The sequence below is a fragment of the Schistocerca nitens genome, chromosome 4 (genome assembly GCF_023898315.1).
Source record: "Schistocerca nitens isolate TAMUIC-IGC-003100 chromosome 4, iqSchNite1.1, whole genome shotgun sequence".
In the NCBI taxonomy this organism is placed as follows: Eukaryota; Metazoa; Arthropoda; class Insecta; order Orthoptera; family Acrididae; genus Schistocerca; species Schistocerca nitens.
The window spans coordinates 565008718-565028990 of NC_064617.1; the positions used below are offsets into that span (position 1 = coordinate 565008718).

Consider the following 20273-nt stretch of genomic DNA (forward strand, 5'->3'; position numbering starts at 1 on the left):
CCTATTGTCACCTATGGTGGAGAAACATGGACAATGACAGAAAGGGACTGGAGCAGACTGCAAGAAAGAGAAATGAAATTTCTCAGAGCTGTTAAGGGAAAAACAAGAATGGACAGAGTGAGGAATGTAGATATTAGGAAGGACCTTAAACAAGAAAGTATGAGAGAAGAAATTGGAAAAAAGAGATTAAGATGGTTTGGGCATGGCAAGAGGATGTGTAGGCAGAGACTCCCCAAAATTATGTAAGAACTAAAGATGAATGGAAAAAGAGCTAGAGGGCGCTCAAAAACACGGTCGAAAACGGGAGTGAGAATATCTGTGGAAAGGGGAGGTGTGACCTGGCAGCAAGTGGAGGAAGAAAAGTGGTGGGAGGACCGAGCCAAATAGAGAGGACTCGTCGGCACCCAGACCCGGCAGTAGCTGAAGCGGGATCCGGATATAGATAGAGAGAAAATTAATAGTAACCTCAAAGTTTTCGCTTATACTGAGTTATCTATGATGAAGTACTGTCTGAAAGAAGCTGCATAAATATTCAGTCAGACCCTGAAAATATTACGAAGTAGTGAAAAGCAACTTGCTTTAAATGTTCAAAAAATGTAAAATTGTGCACTTCACAAAAGAGATGAAACGTTGAATCGTATGACTACAGCATCAATGAATCACGGGTGGAATCGGTAAGCTCATACATATACCTGGGTGTAGCGCTTTATAGGGACATGAAATAGAACGATCGTGTAGGCTCAGTCATGAGTAAAGCAAGTAACAGACTTCGGTTTATTGGTAGAATACTAGCGAAATGCACTCAGTCTACAAAGGAGATTGCTTACAAATCACTCCTGCGATCCATCATAGAATATTGTTCAAGGATGTGGGGTCCGTGCGAAATAGCACAGAAAAGGGGATATTGAACATATACAAAGAAGGGCAGCGTGAATGGCCACACTTTGTTTGCCCCACAGGTGACTGCCACACAGACGCTGAAAAAACTGAACTGGCAGATACTTGAAGATAGACGTAAATTATACTGTGAACGCTTACTTACGAAGTTTCAAGAACCAACTTTAAATGATATGTCTTCTTCTTCTGCTTCTTCTTCTTTTGCTAGTGCCTTTCTGCTGCAGTTTCCGCAGGGTCGGCATGGTTACAATCGGATTTGGCCTGTTTAATTTGAAGGGGTGGCCGGATGCCCTTCCTGCCGCCACACCGTACCCCCCGGGACGGAATCGGTGTACCCCAGCTGTCTGCGTCTAGTGTAAACCATGAAGTAGTGCGAACGTGTGTCGTATGTCTGCAAGTCGTGTAACTTAGGCGGGATGCGGGGAAAATGATATGTCTAAGAACATACTAAAGCCTCCTACATATCGCGCTAGTCGAGATCGTGAGAACAAGATTAGATTAATTACGTAACACACGGAGGCATTTAAACAGTCATTCTTGTCGCGCTTTATATGTGAGTGGAATGGAAAAAAAAAACAATAACTGGTACAGTGGGAGGTACCTTCTGCCACGCACTTCACAGTTTTTTACAGAGTATAGACGTAGATACAGATATTTAATGGATATAACTGGTTCCAGTGGTCATTAGGTAATCTTATAATCAAAATTTTAATTGCATTTTTGACATGCATGAGTACATCACGTTTTGCCTCCAGTCAGTGACTTGACGTAAAGTGACGCCTTACGCTAGTGGTTTCCTTAACGTTTCTACCTACCGGGATAGTAACTGTTTGCCTGTTAAAAATTAGAGTGATGTACTCAACTCTGTGGAATGCCTCCGACTCTGTAACAGTTTGGTGCGCACACAATCGAGTCATGTTATTATGATCATTTCCGGTCAAGCACATGTTGACCTTTTGCTGTTAAGTGTCAAAGTGATGGTTTACTCAGCTTGTGTGGAATATGACTACGGGCTTTTTAGCGTGTGATGCCAATTATTCTTGAAATTGCGAAAGTCTTGTTTTTTTTCCACATGCTTTCGTTGTAAAGGTGTGTAGTCAGTGAATCTGCGTTGGGGAAACTCCGGAGACGCGATGTCGGCTACCAAGATGCGTCAGGGCCTGCAGGATACGGTCGTGATGCAACTAACCGTCAGTATGAATCAGACAGCAGCGAGGCGCAATTTTAAGATAATATTTCAGTGAATCCTTTTGCATTTGAAGCTATGAAGTTGCCAACCTACACAGAGCAAAGCGAAAGCTGTCACCTTCAGGACAGTAACTATAGGACATCCCCTTAGCATTTCGTTGGACACATGTACCTTTATATAAATAAATAAAGACCGGAGAACAAAACCTCTCACATCTTCATATAAAGATTCGTTAAAACATCTCAGCCACGTGTGAGTCACTCTCAATCGATGTAACCATGAACCCGTATTTGCCTGAGACTCCATGTGTAATGACTTTATCATCGTCGGTACATAAAACCCTAAAATGCTGTTCTTTTTTCAATTTTCTTTCCATTTCTGAATGAAGCAAGGGGAGGACTGCGTGAATTCCTGTTTGCTTTGAGGTCTCACATCTCCTACGGGGCTGACGTCTAGAGGCTGAAGAATATTGATACACTGTGTCCTGAGGAACGTTTAGCGAAAAATTCTTAATAGATTTTGGGTGTTCCTTCGAACTGATGGCAGTTCATCTACATCTGCACCATATTCCTCAAGGCACCTAACAGTGTGTGGCGAAGGGCACTTCTGACACCACTAACTGATCCCCGCTTCTATGTTTCGCTCGCGAATGGCGCGTGAGAAGAATAATTATTGTCGGTAGGCCTCTGTATTAGCTCGAATTTTGACGTCGTGATATTTTCGCGAGATGTCTTTTGGAGAAAGTAATATACTGTCCGACTCTTCTCAGAAAGTGCTCTCTCTCGAAATTTCAATAGCAAATATCTCCGTCATGCACAGCACCTCGGTTGTAGCGGATACTGGTTCCAGTGTCAAAAAAGTGGTGAAATTTTGTGAACTGTCGGGCCTCATCCCTAAATTGGCGGGGAAGAGACGCAGACATTAATACATTATAAACTGCTCCGCATGTGGAGACAATCTTCGTCCCCATCCATGAGATTAGCACTCTGACTTTTCGTCAGGGCGCTGATGACCATGATGTTGAGCGCCCCTCACCTCAAATCATAATCATCATCATCATCATCATCATCATCATCATCGCTTGTAACGTCTACCACTTGAGTTCGTTGAGCATCTCTGATACGCTCTCGCGCCGATTAAACAATCCCGTGACGAAACGTGCCGCTTCTCATTGGATCTTCTATCAGTCCTACATGGTAAGGAGTAGGTGCGAGACGTCGACAGTAATTCATGGAGAACTGAGACCAGCGTAGGATGGGCGCAGTGGGAACGAGCTTGCATGCGGGGCACGCGAGCGGATGTGTCGGTTCTGGACTGGGCGGAAGCTCTGCCCAGGTCGCTGTCCCCCTTCCTGCTCCGCATCTGCGTCAGACTAAATCACTCTTCGAAGGAGATGCATTCAGGTTCGTGTTGCTGACCATGTGCTACTAGCTTTGTAACCTGCCCGTCAAGATAACAACGGTGGTTCAAGCGGATGTTCAGGACCTGACATAAAGGAAACTTCGGGAGAAAAAAGAACGCGAGAGGGTTACGTTTACAGCGTCAGTATTGGATGCAGGCAATATAGACAATGTCCGCTGATAAGCTATAATATGGTGACCGCTGCTGACCGCGATGTTGAATGACGCCTGGTGATGTTGCGGGCAAAGAAAGTAGAGTATATAAGTTGAACGGAGACGAATGGAGAATCAATTCAGCGACGAATACGGGCCGCAGATGACAGAATCCATTCACATAAACGCACTTTACAAAGGACTCATTGTTATGGTCCGACACCTGGGAATGAGCATTTCGGAAATGGCGAAGCTGGTCTCCTGTTATTGTGAGCATGCAGGGAAAGTGGAAAAGGGGCGGTGAAACCACGATTTGGCGACAAGGTGTTGGACTTTATAACATTATGGACATGGTATCGGTAGATCCAGTAAAACTCCCTAGTTCACCTTTACAATCTGTTCAAACATTTCACACAGTATTTCGATAGGTAACATCTGTAGAAACTCTGTAAGTTCTGGAGACAATACAGATTTTGCAGCTCATCGGAAATTATCTTCAATGTAGGCTTACAAACAAATCTGCAACTACACAATTATTAAGAAAATATAGTTTTTTGAAACAGGTAGTTTGCATGTTACATGTAAACAAACCTCTGAGCATTAACATCATAGAAATGCCTAATTTCACTAACAAACCAAAAAACGAAAATTACAAGTTGTGCAATGATGTTAAACTATCTTTTGGAACTTTGTCTCATCCGAAAACTTATGAAGACAGAGGCACCGAAATGCTTCCTAGTTTTTGTCAGTTCTATTCCAAATAGAAAATAGCCAGATTTGAAATACGAAAATTGCGTCGTAATTTTGAATTCAAAAGCAAAGTTGATTCACAATACTATTCACACCAAAATTACTTTTATTATTAGAAAACAGACGTAACTTATTCGTAGAAAAACACAAAACTGCAAAACACCTGTTTGACAATCAGAGTGGAAACACGCCCTAATCAAATTAAGTATACCCTTGTCAACACAATAAAAACATCATATTTCCATAAATAATTACCAATAGTTACCGTAAACGTTATTCTCAACCTGTATGTTTCACATTTTTCTAGTTTTTGTAATGCTATTAACCTGTGTCAAAAGCATGTAAACAAAAATCAGAATAACAACTGCAACCTGAACCTGGAGGTTTTATGAAATCTTCGACGTCTCAGTACAGACGACGCATTTCGTTTTCGGGGATGCTTGAAAGCGGATGCGTGTTAAAGCATCGCTCTATAAACTGTTATCATCACCAATAAATGTGAATATTGCAATCAGTTGTGAAAGTGTATCAGAATTTACAAATAAACCATCTGGTAGAAAATGATATTGTGGCCAAGACCATTTGTTTAAAGGCAAACGTAAACGTAAAACTACTACCAGAACCTATTTTTACAAGCTTGCAGAAGAAGAAGAAGAAGAAGAAGCCTGGGAGACTACCATCAAAACTTCATCATCAAGATGCTAAGTACAATTAATTCAGCTACGTCTTCTTCACTTTGTCCAAATTTAGGTACTTCAGGGTAGAAGACGAGTACTAGAATTTGGTCATACCCAAAAGGTGGATGAAGTGACGTTAGAACGTTCAACCTCATAACAGAACATGAATGTCGGAGGCTTGCCTGCTGTTTAAAAGCATGATAGCCGGCGTTCGACATCTGAGACCTACATGAAGATTATTGCGGACCACTTGCATCTCTTCATGCTTGATGCCCCCCAGCCCCTCCTCTTAAGATGGCTTACTGTCAGTGTCACAAGGGCAGAATGTGTTACAGAGCATAACTGTGAACTTACGTCAATGTCTTGACAACCAGATTCGTGTGATCTGAAATCGATGGACCACATCTGGGATGCTATCGTGCGCCAGCTCGATGCCCACGAAGCTCTGGCCGGTAATTTACGGGAACTGGGACCTGTATGAGCACATCTGGTGCCACATGCCTGTGGAAGCTACCAGGCGCTTCTCGTATCCATGCAACGCAAAACAGCTGCTGCATTTCGCTCCGAAGGTGGAACAACACGGTGTTGAGCCCCAACATGAACGAATGTAGTTTATTGTGAACACATAGATACAAAGGCTCTTTATTGTATAGTTACACAATTCCAGAAAAATTACTGGAAGCAGTTACTTCCATAAAATATCAAGAGTATGCATGGGGAGCGATTTGAAGTGGGAGGACAGCATAAAATTAATCGCGTATGAGACAGATCTTCCCCCATGAACCATGGACCTTGCCGTTGGTGGGGAGGCTTGCGTGCCTCAGCGATACAGATGGCCGTACCGTAGGTGCAACCACAACGGAGGGGTATCTGTTGAGAGGCCACACAAACATGTGGTTCCTGAAGAGGGGCAGCAGCCTTTTCAGTAGTTGCAGGGGCAACAGTCTGGATGATTGACTGATCTGGCCTTGTAACATTAACCAAAACGGCCTTGCTGTGCTGATACTGCGAACGGCTGAAAGCAAGGGGAAACTACAGCCGTAATTTTTCCCGAGGGCATGCAGCTTTACTGTATGGTTAAATGAAGTTGGCGTCCTCTTGGGTAAAATATTCCGGAGGTAAAATAGTCCCCCATTCGGATCTCAGGGCGGGGACTACTCAAGAGGACGTCGTTATCAGGAGAAATAAAACTGGCATTCTACGGATCGGAGCGTGGAATGTCAGATCCCTTAATCGGGCAGGTAGGTTAGAAAATTTAAAAAGGGAAATGGGTAGGTTAAAGTTAGATATAGTGGGAATTAGTGAAGTTCGGTGGCAGGAGGAACAAGACTTTTGGTCAGGTGATTACAGGTTTATAAATATAAAATCAAATAGGGGTAATGCAGGAGTAGGTTTAATAATGAATAAAAAAATAGGAGTGCGGGTTAGCTACTACAAACAGCATAGTGAACGCATTATTGTGGCCAAGATAGACACAAAGCCCATGCCTACTACAGTAGTACAAGTTTATATGCCAACTAGCTCTGCACATGATGAAGAAATTGATGAAATGTATGACGAGATAAAAGAAATTATTCAGATAGTGAAGGGAGACGAAAATTTAATAGTCATGGGTGACTGGAATTCGTCAGTAGGAAAAGGGAGAGAAGGAAACATAGTAGGTGAATATGGATTGGGGGGAAGAAATGAAAGAGGAAGCCGCCTGGTAGAATTTTGCACAGAGCATAACTTAATCATAGCTAACACTTGGTTCAAGAATCATAAACGAAGGTTGTATACCTGGAAGAATCCTGGAGATACTAAAAGGTATCAGATAGATTATATAATGGTAAGACAGAGATTTAGGAACCAGGTTTTAAATTGTAAGACATTTCCAGGGGCAGATGTGGATTCTGACCACAATCTATTGGTTATGAACTGCAGATTGAAACTGAAGAAACTGCATATAGGTGGAAATTTAAGGAGATGGGACCTGGATAAACTGAAAGAACCAGAGGTTGTAGAGAGTTTCAGGGAGAGCATAAGGGAACAATTGACAGGAATGGGTGAAGAGTTTGACAGAGCACTGAAAGACCTGAGTCGAAACAAGGCCCCGGGAGTAGACAACATTCCATTAGAACTACTGATGGCCTTGGGAGAGCCAGTCATGACAAAACTCTACCATCTGGTGAGCAAGATGTATGAGACAGGCGAAATACCCACAGACTTCAAGAAGAATATAATAATTCCAATCCCAAAGAAAGCAGGTGTTGACAGATTTGAAAATTACCGAACTATCAGTTTAATAAGTCACAGCTGCAAAATACTAACTCGAATTCTTTACAGACGAATGGAAAAACTGGTAGAAGCGGACCTCGGGGAAGATCAGTTTGGATTCCGTAGAAACGTTGGAACACGTGAGGCAATACTAACCTTACGACTTATCTTAGAAGAAAGATTAAGAAAAGGCAAACCTACGTTTCTAGCATTTGTAGACTTTGAGAAAGCTTTTGACAATGTTAACTGGAATACCCTCTTTCAAATTCTGCCAATTTGTACAGAAACCAGATGGCAGTTATAAGATTCGAGGGGCATGAAAGGGAAGCAGTGGTTGGGAAGGGAGTGAGACAGGGTTGTAGCCTCTCCCCGATGTTATTCAATCTGTATATTGAGCAAGCAGTAAAGGAAACAAAAGAAAAATTCGGAGTAGGTATTAAAATTCATGGAGAAGAAGTAAAAACTTTGAGGTTCGCCAATGACATTGTAATTCTGTCAGAGACAGCAAAGGACTTGGAAGAGCAGTTGAACGGAATGGACAGTGTCTTGAAAGGAGGATATAAGATGAACATCAACAAAATCAAAACGAGGATAATGGAATGTAGTCAAATTAAATCGGGTGATGCTGAGGGGATTAGATTAGGAAATGAGACACTTAAAGTAGTAAAGGAGTTTTGCTATTTAGGGAGTAAAATAACTGATGATGGTCGAAGTAGAGAGGATATAAAATGTAGACTCGCAATGGCAAGGAAATCGTTTCTGAAGAAGAGAAATTTGTTAACATCTAGTATATATTTGTCAGGAAGTCATTTCTGAAAGTATTTGTATGGAGTGTAGCCATGTATGGACGTGAAACATGGACGATAACCAGTTTGGACAAGAAGAGAATAGAAGCTTTCGAAATGTGGTGCTACAGAAGAATGCTGAAGATAAGGTGGGTAGATCACGTAACTAATGAGGAGGTATTGAATAAAATTGGGGACAAGAGAAGTTTGTGACACAACTTGACTAGAAGAAGGGATCGGTTGGTAGGACATGTTTTGAGGCATCAAGGGATCACAAATTTAGCATTGGAGGGCAGCGTGGAGGGTAAAAATCGTAGAGAGAGACCAAGAGATCAATACACTAAGCAGATTCAGAAGGATGTAGGTTGCAGTAGGTACTGGGAGATGAAGAAGCTTGCACAGGATAGAGTAGCATGGAGAGCTGCATCAAACCAGTCTCAGGACTGAAGACAACAACAACAACAACAACAACAACATGAGACAGATGATAGACTGAGATACATTGGAAGAATCCATAGGATGTGTCTGTCAACAAAGGAAGTATCTTACAAAACACTCGTTCGGCTAGTACTTAAATATTGTTCGTTGGGATAGTATCCGTACCAGACAGGACTCATTGAGGAAATAGAGAAGATCCAAAGAAAAACAGCACGTTTCGTTACCAGTATATTGCTTCCTACTACGAAAATTCGCGAAAACACCACACGGAGGCTTACCAGCAACAGTCCTTCCCGTGAACCATACGCGACTGGAACGGGTTCAAAAAGAACCCTCCGCCACACACCGTAAGGTGGCTTGCAGAGTAGGGATGTAGATGTTAAGCAGGTGGTCATAATGTTTTGGTTTATCACTTTAGGCCAGCTGCACATCTCTCGGATGGGCCGAGAAGAACCAGACGAGAGAAATTATGTTCCGTACGGGAGCTTGCAGACACCTTTTCTCGCGCATCATTCCTGAATAAGGCTGTAATGGGAAGTAAATGGCAAATAACATACGATTGTTCGGAACACCTGCTACTATGCGTTCAGCTGTAAGTTGAGGAGTAACTACGTAGGTGGGTCAGAACGATACACACGGCCGAGGATCAAATCAGTGTGATTCAAATAAGGTGGTAATGGTTGGTAATTATTTTTAATATGGTTGTTTGGCGGCCATCTCCTGCAGTAGCTATTATATAGCACTCCCGTTTTTATATCTGTATTGTCGAATTAGGATCAAGTAACATCTTCAAATTCTCTTCTCTCTTTCTTTCTTTTCTCTTTCTTTCTTTGTTGTGACCTACTTTTGCTGTACGCCTTTCTCTTCTCTGTATGTTGTCTTTTCTGTTCTTATGTGCATGTTCATACTTATTTCTTACGTAATACGCCTTAAAAGCGTACTGAATTCCCCCTAGGGGAAAATAAGGGAGTGGTATTCGGCGATAGCGCTGGTCACGACGCAGGGCCACTCCTTCCACTACGACGGTGAGTGTAGCTGTCATTTTGTTGTTTGTGAACATTAATAACAGATTGGAATGGTACACCGATGTGTTGAAAATCTTATTTCTCGCAGGAAACGAGAAGTGCAGTCTCGAACAAATGTGGCGGCACGTCTCGAGTGAACACCAAGTCAGGTGCACCATGCGATTGATTTGTCAGCATGTAATCGTATTAGTTGATCCTATATAGTTTCAGCCCACAAGCTGATTTGAGACGAGTGTGTGGCGTATCGATTTTCATCACCTCAGACGTGGATATTGTGACAAATGGAAACTCCATCACGCTTGAAAGGGGCCTCATCCATGTACAATACAGAGTGAAGCCAGTTTGAGACTACAGTAGCGCCCTCAACAATTCACTGACAGAACTAAACTCTGGGTTCAAAATAATTTGGCCACAATGCTTGCACACTGTTGTTATAGGGGTGTCGTTGCTGTTCCACCAGTAGTCTCCACACTGTTCTTCGAAGTGTTGCGTTTCATATGCAGGTTGGAGGACGCTTACTGATGGATCTTCTCCGCATAATCCTACACTATCTTAAATTCTGCTGTGCGAACATTTATTTTTCAAGAAAATAGGCCAGCTCTCTGTGGCTTGAACGACACATTTTCTGTTAAGTGTATATTCACGGAGACGAATCTCTTAGAGTGAGGATGACGCTTATTGCGGTATTTTGTGTGTACCTTCTATTGGCTCGCTAACCTTTGTATGCTGGTGACCCATAGATTAAATAAGCGTCTGTAAGCTCCTGTAGTGACTAATGTTCTGTCTTCGAGACAAATTGCCACGAATACCACGGACACATCACAGACGATTGTGTTACGTTTGAAGGTAATCCAAACAAAATCAATGCGGCAGTCATCTATTATTTAATTAAACAAAGCAGTTCACAGTCTCTTGCCTCACGAGGAGACATCACGAACTTGACCTCATATTTTATTGAGAGAAAAGAAAAGACACCTTTGGAAGATATCTGCTCCAGAAATCAACTCGTGCAAAAATTTAGGCTTTAAATTTAGTAGTACGTAGCTATGACCATCTGAACGTAAAAGTTTTAAAGTTTCGCACGAACTCGTTGTTTTGCCACTGGCTGTGCCCCACTATAGCCGCCTAATGCCCGAGTTGCATAATGGAGTTCGTTTGTTTGCAGCATGCTCCATTACAACTTTTTGTAGTACTACGTGTGTGTGTGTGTGTGTGTGTGTGTGTGTGTGTGTGGTGTAGTGTAGCCGACCAAATACTGTCGGTGAAAAGTTTTTGCCACTACCAGGATTGTAACCGGCTTTGCTCCGGGTCGAGCGCTGTGCAATGGAGTGATGACCGGAGCCATCCTACTCGCGGGATGTTGAAGGTGGGCGAAGAGAAGGCGGGAGGCGGATAGCATCTGCCCAACACGTTTTGAAATCCAGGCGAACAATAGTAAGTTATGTGTGTACGGAATACATCAGTCTCACGAACGCGTTATTTTAACCATACCGTCGTTTTCGCCTCAAAATCAAAACGAATAAACCCAAGCAGCTGAAGAATTATTATGAAATGAAGTTACTGATTTTCGATTTACAGTTAATCATACCAGTCACATCGAAGAATAGCGCATTTCCTGCAGATTTACTTCACTTTGACGGTGCTATCTGTAAATCACACATATCAACGATTTTAATAATTAAAGAGCGCTGCGTTACTTCTTTAATAACATACTGATTCGTTTCATTCATGTGCACTGCATTTGAGAATCGCAACATAAAAACTTTCAGAACAAAGACATCTCTGAAACCGTCTGCAGGTCAGAAGCTCTTCCTCTGTGGATGACGCCTGTGCGATACGTTTGGCTGTACGTTCTATCGGCTTTCCAGGTGTTGCATGCTGCTGCTCCATACATTAAACACGCATCTGTAAGTTCAAATTCATAATTGCATACGGTCACAATTCATGGCCCAAATATTTGCGCAAGAGGTATTTCTGGGACTGATGTCTTGAAAGTGTTTTTCCTCCTCAGAATATGTCAAGTCGATGGTGCTTCCATGTCGGACGCATTGGTCATTCTAGTCTCGTATCACCTGAAAGATTCATTTCCGATTATGATTTCCTTCCCTCAAACGACTATATTTTCCTTGCCACAAAATACTCAGTTTAGGATGCGCCATTGTCTGTGTAATTTGATCTATGACTATCTATAGGAGTTTCATATCGAACCTTGTATCAGTCAAGCAACACCAGAATACTCTTCCAGTCGCGCTGCGTATGTGCAATGAAACTAAATCCTTCATAAAATACAAGTTAACACGGCGGTAGATCCGGCAGAAGAAATAAAATCTGACCATAAAGTAAAAATACTTTTTGGGTTATGTTGACCGGAACTAAGTAATAGTTACAATTTTAGACAAAACTATTTTAACAGGCATTTTTGAATCACAAAAAGCTGTACCATTTATAATGCAATATCTGATTTTATAAAACAAATAATAATAAGAGAATAGTACTTTCGGGTAGTACGAGAGAGAGAGAGAGAGAGAGAGAGAGAGAGAGAGAGAGAGAGAGAGACGGAGGGAGGGGGAGGGGGGATGCAGAGGGAGGGAGTGTGTTAACGATGTTCTTTTTCGATACAATACATCGCGTGGGGTCATAGATGTATATAAAAAATACATCAATTTTTTTTCAATACCTTAGCTTTTTCCCCCCTCATTAAAATAATGGATATGGTTTGCATAGTCCTATGGCTGAAACTGAAAGATTAGATAAATTTATTTTAAATTATAAAGACAGCTACGGAAAAATATAGTTTTTTCAGTAATTCCAACTTGCTTTGCAAAAACAAAAGTTTACCCTTCGATCGATTTCGTTACTGATTCAAAACTTGCGCCGCCTGTGAAAATAGGCTTTCATATGGAACAGATGTGCAGACTATTGTCAAATATTTGAGCGCGATTATAGAAAATTTTCGGAAATTTTATTGTATAATCTTTCCAAATTTCGAATGGATTTTTGTTTGGTCTTCCAACAAAAGTTCTCATAGAAATTGAAAAGTTATCAGAAAAACTATTTTTATGTATATTACTCTTCCAATTTCTTATTTGTGATTGGCGCTTCGTAACGTAAAACTTTCTTCATTTTTATCAGAATCCTCAGAATCGGTTTCAGTATCTCCACTTTGACGCAAATCTGTCCTCATGAAATCATTAATTATTGCTCCACAGCAAGCATGGATATCGGTAACGGAACGCTGACTCAGCTGCTTTTATTATGTTGGCTATAGTCTCTTTGGCTACACAAAAATGTTCAAATGTGTGTGAAATCTTATGGGACTTAACTGCTGAGGTCATCAGTCCCTAAGCTTACACACTACTTAACCTAAATTATCCTAAGGACAAACACTCACACCCATGCCCGAGGGAGGTCTCGAACCTCCGCAGGGGCCAGCCGTTTGGCTACACACTACTCTTGTCAAGCCTGAGAGTGAATTTCAGCTACGAACTGGTACTGTGGCATGTCTCGGAGCTAATACGTACACTCCAGGAATAGCTGAAAATAGTTCCGAAATGCTTCATAACGTAATGCGCAGTCATAATCGCTCCCGCCTCCACCCCAAAAAAGATTTAAAAAAATCATATTTGAGGTACCGAACCAAATGCCTGTTGTAAATGGGTAACTTTGTTTTAAACACTTGTGAAACAATTACTTTTGAATACATTATGGGAGTGACAGTGATCAATGTGTTACAAATATTTACTATCAAAAACAGTCCTGATCACAATTTATGTATTACGGTGACCGGTTGCGACCACAGAAGTGTGTGAAATCTTATGGTACTTAACTGCTGAGGTCATCAGTCCCTAAGCTTACACACTACTTAACCTAAATTATCCTAAGGACAAACACACAAACCCATGCCCGAGTATGTACTTGTGAAACAGTCTTAAAATTTTTGTCCAGCCAGCGACTGAAAGTTGACCTCTAGCGGATTTTATGTTGAGGAGCAATTGTCTTCATTACGTTCTTAAAGTCTCCATTCTCAGCCATTGAGAAAGTCTGATTGTCTTTACAAATCATTTATGACAAAAATCTGTTGTTTTCTTTGCCTTTGTCAGATTCGGAGTAAGCGGATGTATGTTGCAGAAAAGATTTCTGTTCAAATGTTTTATAGGGACTTCATCGGAGTCCGATAGATTAGTTTGATTTGGTCTTATTTGTCTTGGGACTTAAACAGTAGCTGGATCTCAAGGTTACTGGATCTGAAACGGAAACCTTCGTTCTTTTGTCATTTTCGATATTTTTTTTGTTTTAGAAAACATTAGAGATAAGCAGCCCTGTGAACTTTGCAAATATGTCCAATCATATTTCTCGTATTTCCGGCAGACTTTGTATCTTACTGACATTGATCTCATTTTGATTTCGCCACATAAATTGTGTTAAACTTCCAAACTGAACTTACTTTCTTAGGTGATAATGGTACGGTATGTGCTGTGTATCGGCGATAGCACAGTAATTTACTCCAGTCACCAAGTAAAAACCGAAAGAGAAAATCCGGACGCGCAGTCGATGCATCGAATACATCGAAACATTAGCAATACTTCGGTTCAGTGCGATGCATCGATACTAAACATCGAGCGTTTTGCGGAGTGTGTAGTCCATTCATAGCCAGCATTGAGAAATGTAGAAGTAGCTGTCAAAAGACAGTTTCCGAGTAGCCCATCTCCGCAATTCGCATTAGCACACCTTTCCGCAGAATCCTGGAGCAAGCTGCTCGGCAGAGCGTCGGTTAAATTTGGCACTTGGCGACGACTCAGCGTGTGACGCATGGGAAGTTGTTCCCACATATATGCAGTTGCTCGTCGCTGCCGATGCACAACATAGCTCCGTAAACCCCATTACATTGACGTTCTTGTGTTTCTTATTTATGTTCGAACAGTGTCGATCGCTCCATCATTTGCAAGACACATACTGACCGCTACCCTTATTTGTACGCCACTTGTACATAAATTATAGACGGGCAGAAAAGTTATAAATTTATGTTCGACATGCAGTCGATGACTTGATGGTTTAAGTCACTTATTCTACTGCATCGCAGCGAATGAAATAGGCCTTTCATGTAAAACTGTAGGCGTGAAAGGAGTGGGGAGGGGGGGGGGGGGGGGGCGCAACTAACGAGAAGTTGAGATGTCTACATGTGAAAAGAAAGTACTACATTGTGAATGATGATCCTACTACTAGTAATGCGGTAATTAATAAGGTCAATAACAAAGTTCTTGATTTTTTTTGCAAAAAAATTAAATTTGCCAAAAACAATTCTTTATGTTCTCTTATAGTGCTTGGTTACTCTGTAACTAACGACTTTGGAATATTTATACTTGTACAACATCGTTAAACTTTAAATAAAAATTAACTATAATATAAAACTGCGCGCGCATTCTATAATAACTCTTTGTTGAGCTGCTACTTGCCAGAATGCCACTTGGCTTCGTTAAGAAAAAGGTCTCTCACATTTTTTTTTGCGACATTCAGAGTTTTTGTTAAGGTGCGTTTACACTGCGATTTGTATCGGTACATGTATGAGATACATGTATATGCGACTTTGCGACATGTATCGCGACTTGTATGAGTTGACAAGTATCAATCTCATACATGTATGAGCGTGCGTTTACACTGGTTGATATGTATCACTGTGCGATAGCTTCCGACGACGATTTGGAAGGTTTTACATTTTTATGTGCTGATACACTTGCTCTTTTGGAAGATGATAGAAAGAAAAGGCGGAGGAAGCGTAGATGGTGGCACAGAGAGTTTCTCGCGAATTAACGCTAGAGGATGGCGCATATTTTAGAAATTATGTTAGGATGAGTATGGAGGATTTCCGCAGTTTGTTATCACTTGTGGCTCCTCTTGTGTCCAAAACCAACACAAACTTTCGGGAAGTGATTCCACCAGAGGATCAGTTGGCAGTAACACTTCGTTTTTTAGCCACTGGGGATTCCTCGTAAAACGAAGATTTCATGACAAAACATTTGCATTGTCGCGCGATTGCTAATGCCAACGCCTCACACACGATTGTCGGCATCCGTTGTCAACATTATCACGCGAGGCCGCCGGAATAATAGCAAAACATTGATATACGTGCCAGATGCATGAAAAAATTATATAATGTATTACATACTCTGATATATATATAAAACTTTTACGTTCACTTGTTGGGATAAAACTTGCACAATGGCCTCGCAAACACGAAGAATAATGTTGCATATGGCACTTTTTGATATTCTATGCAGATACATTAACGTCGAAACGACAGTCGGCACCTTCAAAACTCAAACAGCCGCCAAAGAGCCTGGTACTACGCATGCGCTAATCGTCGAAATAAGCGGCAGTCGACAAGACGACAGGAAATGATAGTACTGCGCATGCGCGAGTTCTTCAAATGTCGCTCATACATGTCGCGTATATGGCCAAAAAGCGATATACAAAATGTATACGCGACATGTATGAGCTGGAGGGTCCGCATACAAGTTCTGTGAATTTTTGTATGAGGTGATGTATCGCGACATATCAAATTGACATGTCGCTCATACATGTCGCGATACATGTATCCCAGTGTAAACGTACCTTTACGGGAACTTTCTCGCGACGATAAAAGCGAGAAATAGCAAGTGTTGATTGTGGGTAATAAGAACGGTATGTACGTACACGCGATCTTGGTACTGGAAAAACAGCAAAACTGAAGGCTGTATGATTAAAAGAATAAAAGAAAGAACAAAGAAACCAAGATAATCGTGTACGATAACGTTTTCACTGCCGATGAGATTTATTTCTGCTCATAGATCATATTTTATAATGATGTTAGACCAATCTTCTTTAGACAGCTCGTACTTCGACTTTTAAACAGAATAAACAGTTGCTTACCGGAAAGAATTTATCATAGAAACAGAAAAACAAAATTGTTACGTACAAACAATAACTCATACGCGGCAGTGAGATGATATCGTTACATCATCTACACAGAGGAAATAAAAATTGTAGTTGGAAGACAAGCCAAAATTGGACAACAGGGCAACGTGACAGTGTTGAAAGCAGACTTCTAATACCTGTGCAGTCTTTCTAATTCCATGGTTTTCCAAAATCGCTTAAGGCGAATGTTAGAGAGGATTCCATGGAAATTGTCACAGCCATTTCCTCACAAACACTTGTTCACTTCAAGCTTGTGCATCATTTCTTATTATTAAAATCATCTTTCCTCCGAATGTGGAAAGAATTAGGTTGAAGTCAGTTGCAGCATTATGTCGAGGAACGCGTATTGCGAAACTAAGGATACGTGGCAGTAACTATTCAGGTAGTTTTTAAGCAACAACTTTCGTGTCAGTGAATTATCGCAGAAACATCTGAAGCAACGATAATTATTAACCCTAAAATGAATAGCACACAGCCAAACAAAATTTCGAACAATCTCATCATCGTACATTCCAGTTGTCAAAGAACTTTTTTGATGAACTGGCAACTAAAAATGTGTAAACGATGATTTCTGTGCTTACCTCCAGTCTACCACCACTATGTGAGTCTGTTATCTACAAAACAGGTGTTGCGCGTTCCACACTTTCTTCAGGTTGTAACTTCCCTAGTCTCTATTTCCTACAAATTCAAAATTTTCTTTGTTCGTGATATTCTAATGACATGATTTTTTAGCACTTCAGTTTAAAGAAGAATTTATAATTTAAAAATTACTTATTTAAAACGTATCTATGTTATCGTTGTATATGTTCATAACCCATCTGCTTCTCTTCCACGCACTCAATTCTGCTACAAATGCTTTCCTTACCTCAGATTTAAATTTTTATACATAGATATCGAACGTCCTGGCAATGTAGCCCAACAAACCGAGAAACAAAGGAATCATATAACAAATAATTATTGGTTAGCTAATGGTTTTTAATTTATTTAAGATTTTACGAAATCCGATTATTACAGAAATTTTTTGACTGACTATATTTTTTGTGGCAGCTTTTGCCGTTATAACATTTGAATGATAATTACTACTTGCTAATTTTCGTAATCTGATATGATAAAATGGACTAAAGTACTTTCATATATTAATAAAAAAGGAAAATAACAGCATTTTATCTGCTGTAACAGTATCAGTTGATAAATCTCTTAAGGTTAATAATACGATCCTAGTTTTTCACTGTTATGTAACACCATTTGAACGGACAGAGTGGTGGCAATTCCAAAGTTTATTACTGTTGCCATATCACTGACTGTTGGAATCTACCGCAAGACTGCCTCATTGTTCTTAGAATTTCCAACTAACAATTTGTGGTATTGCTTCACAGTAGGAATTGAACAATAGAATTGCTACCACCACTACCACTAAATGTTATAGCTTATTTACACAAAGTTGTTACGGATTACTGAAACATGGAAGGAACTATTGAGTGTGCAGGGTCAGTAATAAAGGTAACACAGACACACTGATGATTAGAATTGGTTGGTGCAGGCAGGCCACACGAGTGGCAATGCTGTGGTACCTGGTAGGCTGCGCCGTGCTGGCGCTTCTGGCAGCGGTGGTGATCGGCGCTGCGTGTGATCGCTGGTTGCAGGAGCTGCAAGCACACCACCGTGATCCTGATGGGGATACGGGCTCAGCCACTGCAAGCCCCGGAAGCATTCTGGCTGATCGTCTGGGCAAGCTGGATGCTGCAACTCAGGGCTGGCGCAAAAGAGTTGGCCCTACTGATGCAGACTGCTTCTCTGTGGCGGGCCGCATGCGAATGCGTGGTGGTGCTGGAGAAGCGATTCACAGTCTGCCCCTCCAGCCTAGCCTACCACCACAATTACAAGGTGGCTCTCCCTCCGAGAAGGCTGTGCGGCGGGTGCCACGTGCTCTGCGCTTCCGCAGTAAAGCTGGTGGGTACTTACAATAATCATACAATTGTTGTTGATGTAGCTTGAGAAATATTGCAAAATGTAGAAACTTTAATGACTATGATGAAATGTGGGCAGAAATAGTGTATTTCATATTTTAATGGAATGAAAGTGTTGCTTCTCTGGCTTGATTTTATCAATGAGCAGTGAGGAGCTGGTGTCATGACAAATTATATCACTGCTATTGGGGAGGAGAGGGGTATTCATGTACACTCTGTTTCAAAATGTTATTAACACTGAGGAAATAAATGTGTACCCTACATGTCATATGCTTGCAGATTCTGAGGACAAACGTATTACTTATGGACAGTGTTACGTAAACAATACTGTATGCAGATGTGTATTCTGTAGTATTTAAACTGAGATTTAATCAGCTGCCTCGATAGCCCAGTAAACTATCTTGTCAGTTGATAGTACTTTATTCTGATCGGCTAGATTAGACAACATTAGTGTTCCAGTCTTTCTTTTCATCACTGCTCTCAAGTTCAGCTTCATAATAAACTACTCCAGTTGCTCCTCTATTAAAGGATCACAGTGGAACTGTACTTTTAAAATATTGTGAATGCGTGCACAGCTTTGACCAGTCTTCCGTAGCTACTCATTTTATGCAGTTGTGTGTCAGTTTCATAAAAGTTTTCATCTAGGTGGTAGATATTTCTTGCCATTATTGTTTGGGTTTAGTGAAGTTCCAAATCAGTTCATTTGAATGCAGGTCACAATGATAGGGAAGTAATTCTAGACAAGGAACCCCTTTATTTATTTATTTTAAAGTCTTATTCATACTAAAAAACAATATTAGGTTTATTTCCCTTAAATTTTTCTAGTATTTCCCAGTTGTGTGCATCTTCTTTCATTGAGATTTTTTTTCCCTCAGCTAGAACCACGTTTTTCCAGTGTGAAATGCAGGATTGGGAGATTATTATCATGAACTGCATTACAGCAAACATCATTCATCTTGTTCCATAGGTGATATCAGGAAGAAGAACCTGCAGGGATGCATTATGAGTCAAGGCACTCATTTACATAAGACATAGACTCATAGAAACTTAATCTGTGTACTGTAATAAGCAACAGCTTTCTGCAGTGATATAATGAGGTCTTTCTGTTTTTAATATTTCGAGAACTTAAGTATGCATTATACAAGTAGACATCTAAATTCTACTTGTTTAAGATATGTTGTTGTTGTTGTTGTGGTCTTCAGTCCTGAGACTGGTTTAATGCAGCTCTCCATGCTACTCTATCCTGTGCAAGCTTCTTTATCTCCCAGTACTTACTGCAACCTACATCCTTCTGAATCTGCTTACTGTATTCATCTCTTGGTCTCCCTCTACGATTTTTACCCTCCACGCTGCCCTCCAATGCTAAATTTGTGATTCCTTGATGCTTCAAAACATGTCCTACCAACCGATCCCTTCTTCTAGTCAAGTTGTGCCACAAACTTCTCTTCTCCCCAATCCTATTCAATACCTCCTCATTAGTTACGTGATCTACCCACCTTATCTGTTTAAGATATATCTAAAAACAAAGATGATGTGACTTACCAAACGAAAGCGCTGGCAGGTCGATAGACACACAAACATACACACAAAATTCTAGCTTTTGCAACCAACGGTTGCTTCGTCAGGAAAGAGGGAAGGAGAGGGAAAGACGAAAGGATGTGGGTTTTAAGGGAGAGGGTAAGGAGTCATTCCAATCCCGGGAGCGGAAAGACTTACCTTAGGGGGAAAAAAGGACGGGTATACACTCGCGCGTGCGCGCGCGCGCACACACACACACACACACAC

The 20273-nt window shown here is 41.0% G+C and overlaps 1 protein-coding gene across 2 annotated transcripts in view; it reads left to right on the forward strand.

Moving 5' to 3' along the window:
* Positions 1-20273, forward strand: part of LOC126251867 (supervillin) — a 695256-nt gene that overhangs the window by 530977 nt on the left and 144006 nt on the right. For both annotated transcript variants that reach the window (XM_049952554.1, XM_049952555.1), the window contains one exon: positions 18165-18471. In XM_049952554.1, the coding sequence (XP_049808511.1) occupies positions 18165-18471 (307 nt within the window). The remainder of the gene's footprint in view (positions 1-18164; positions 18472-20273) is intronic.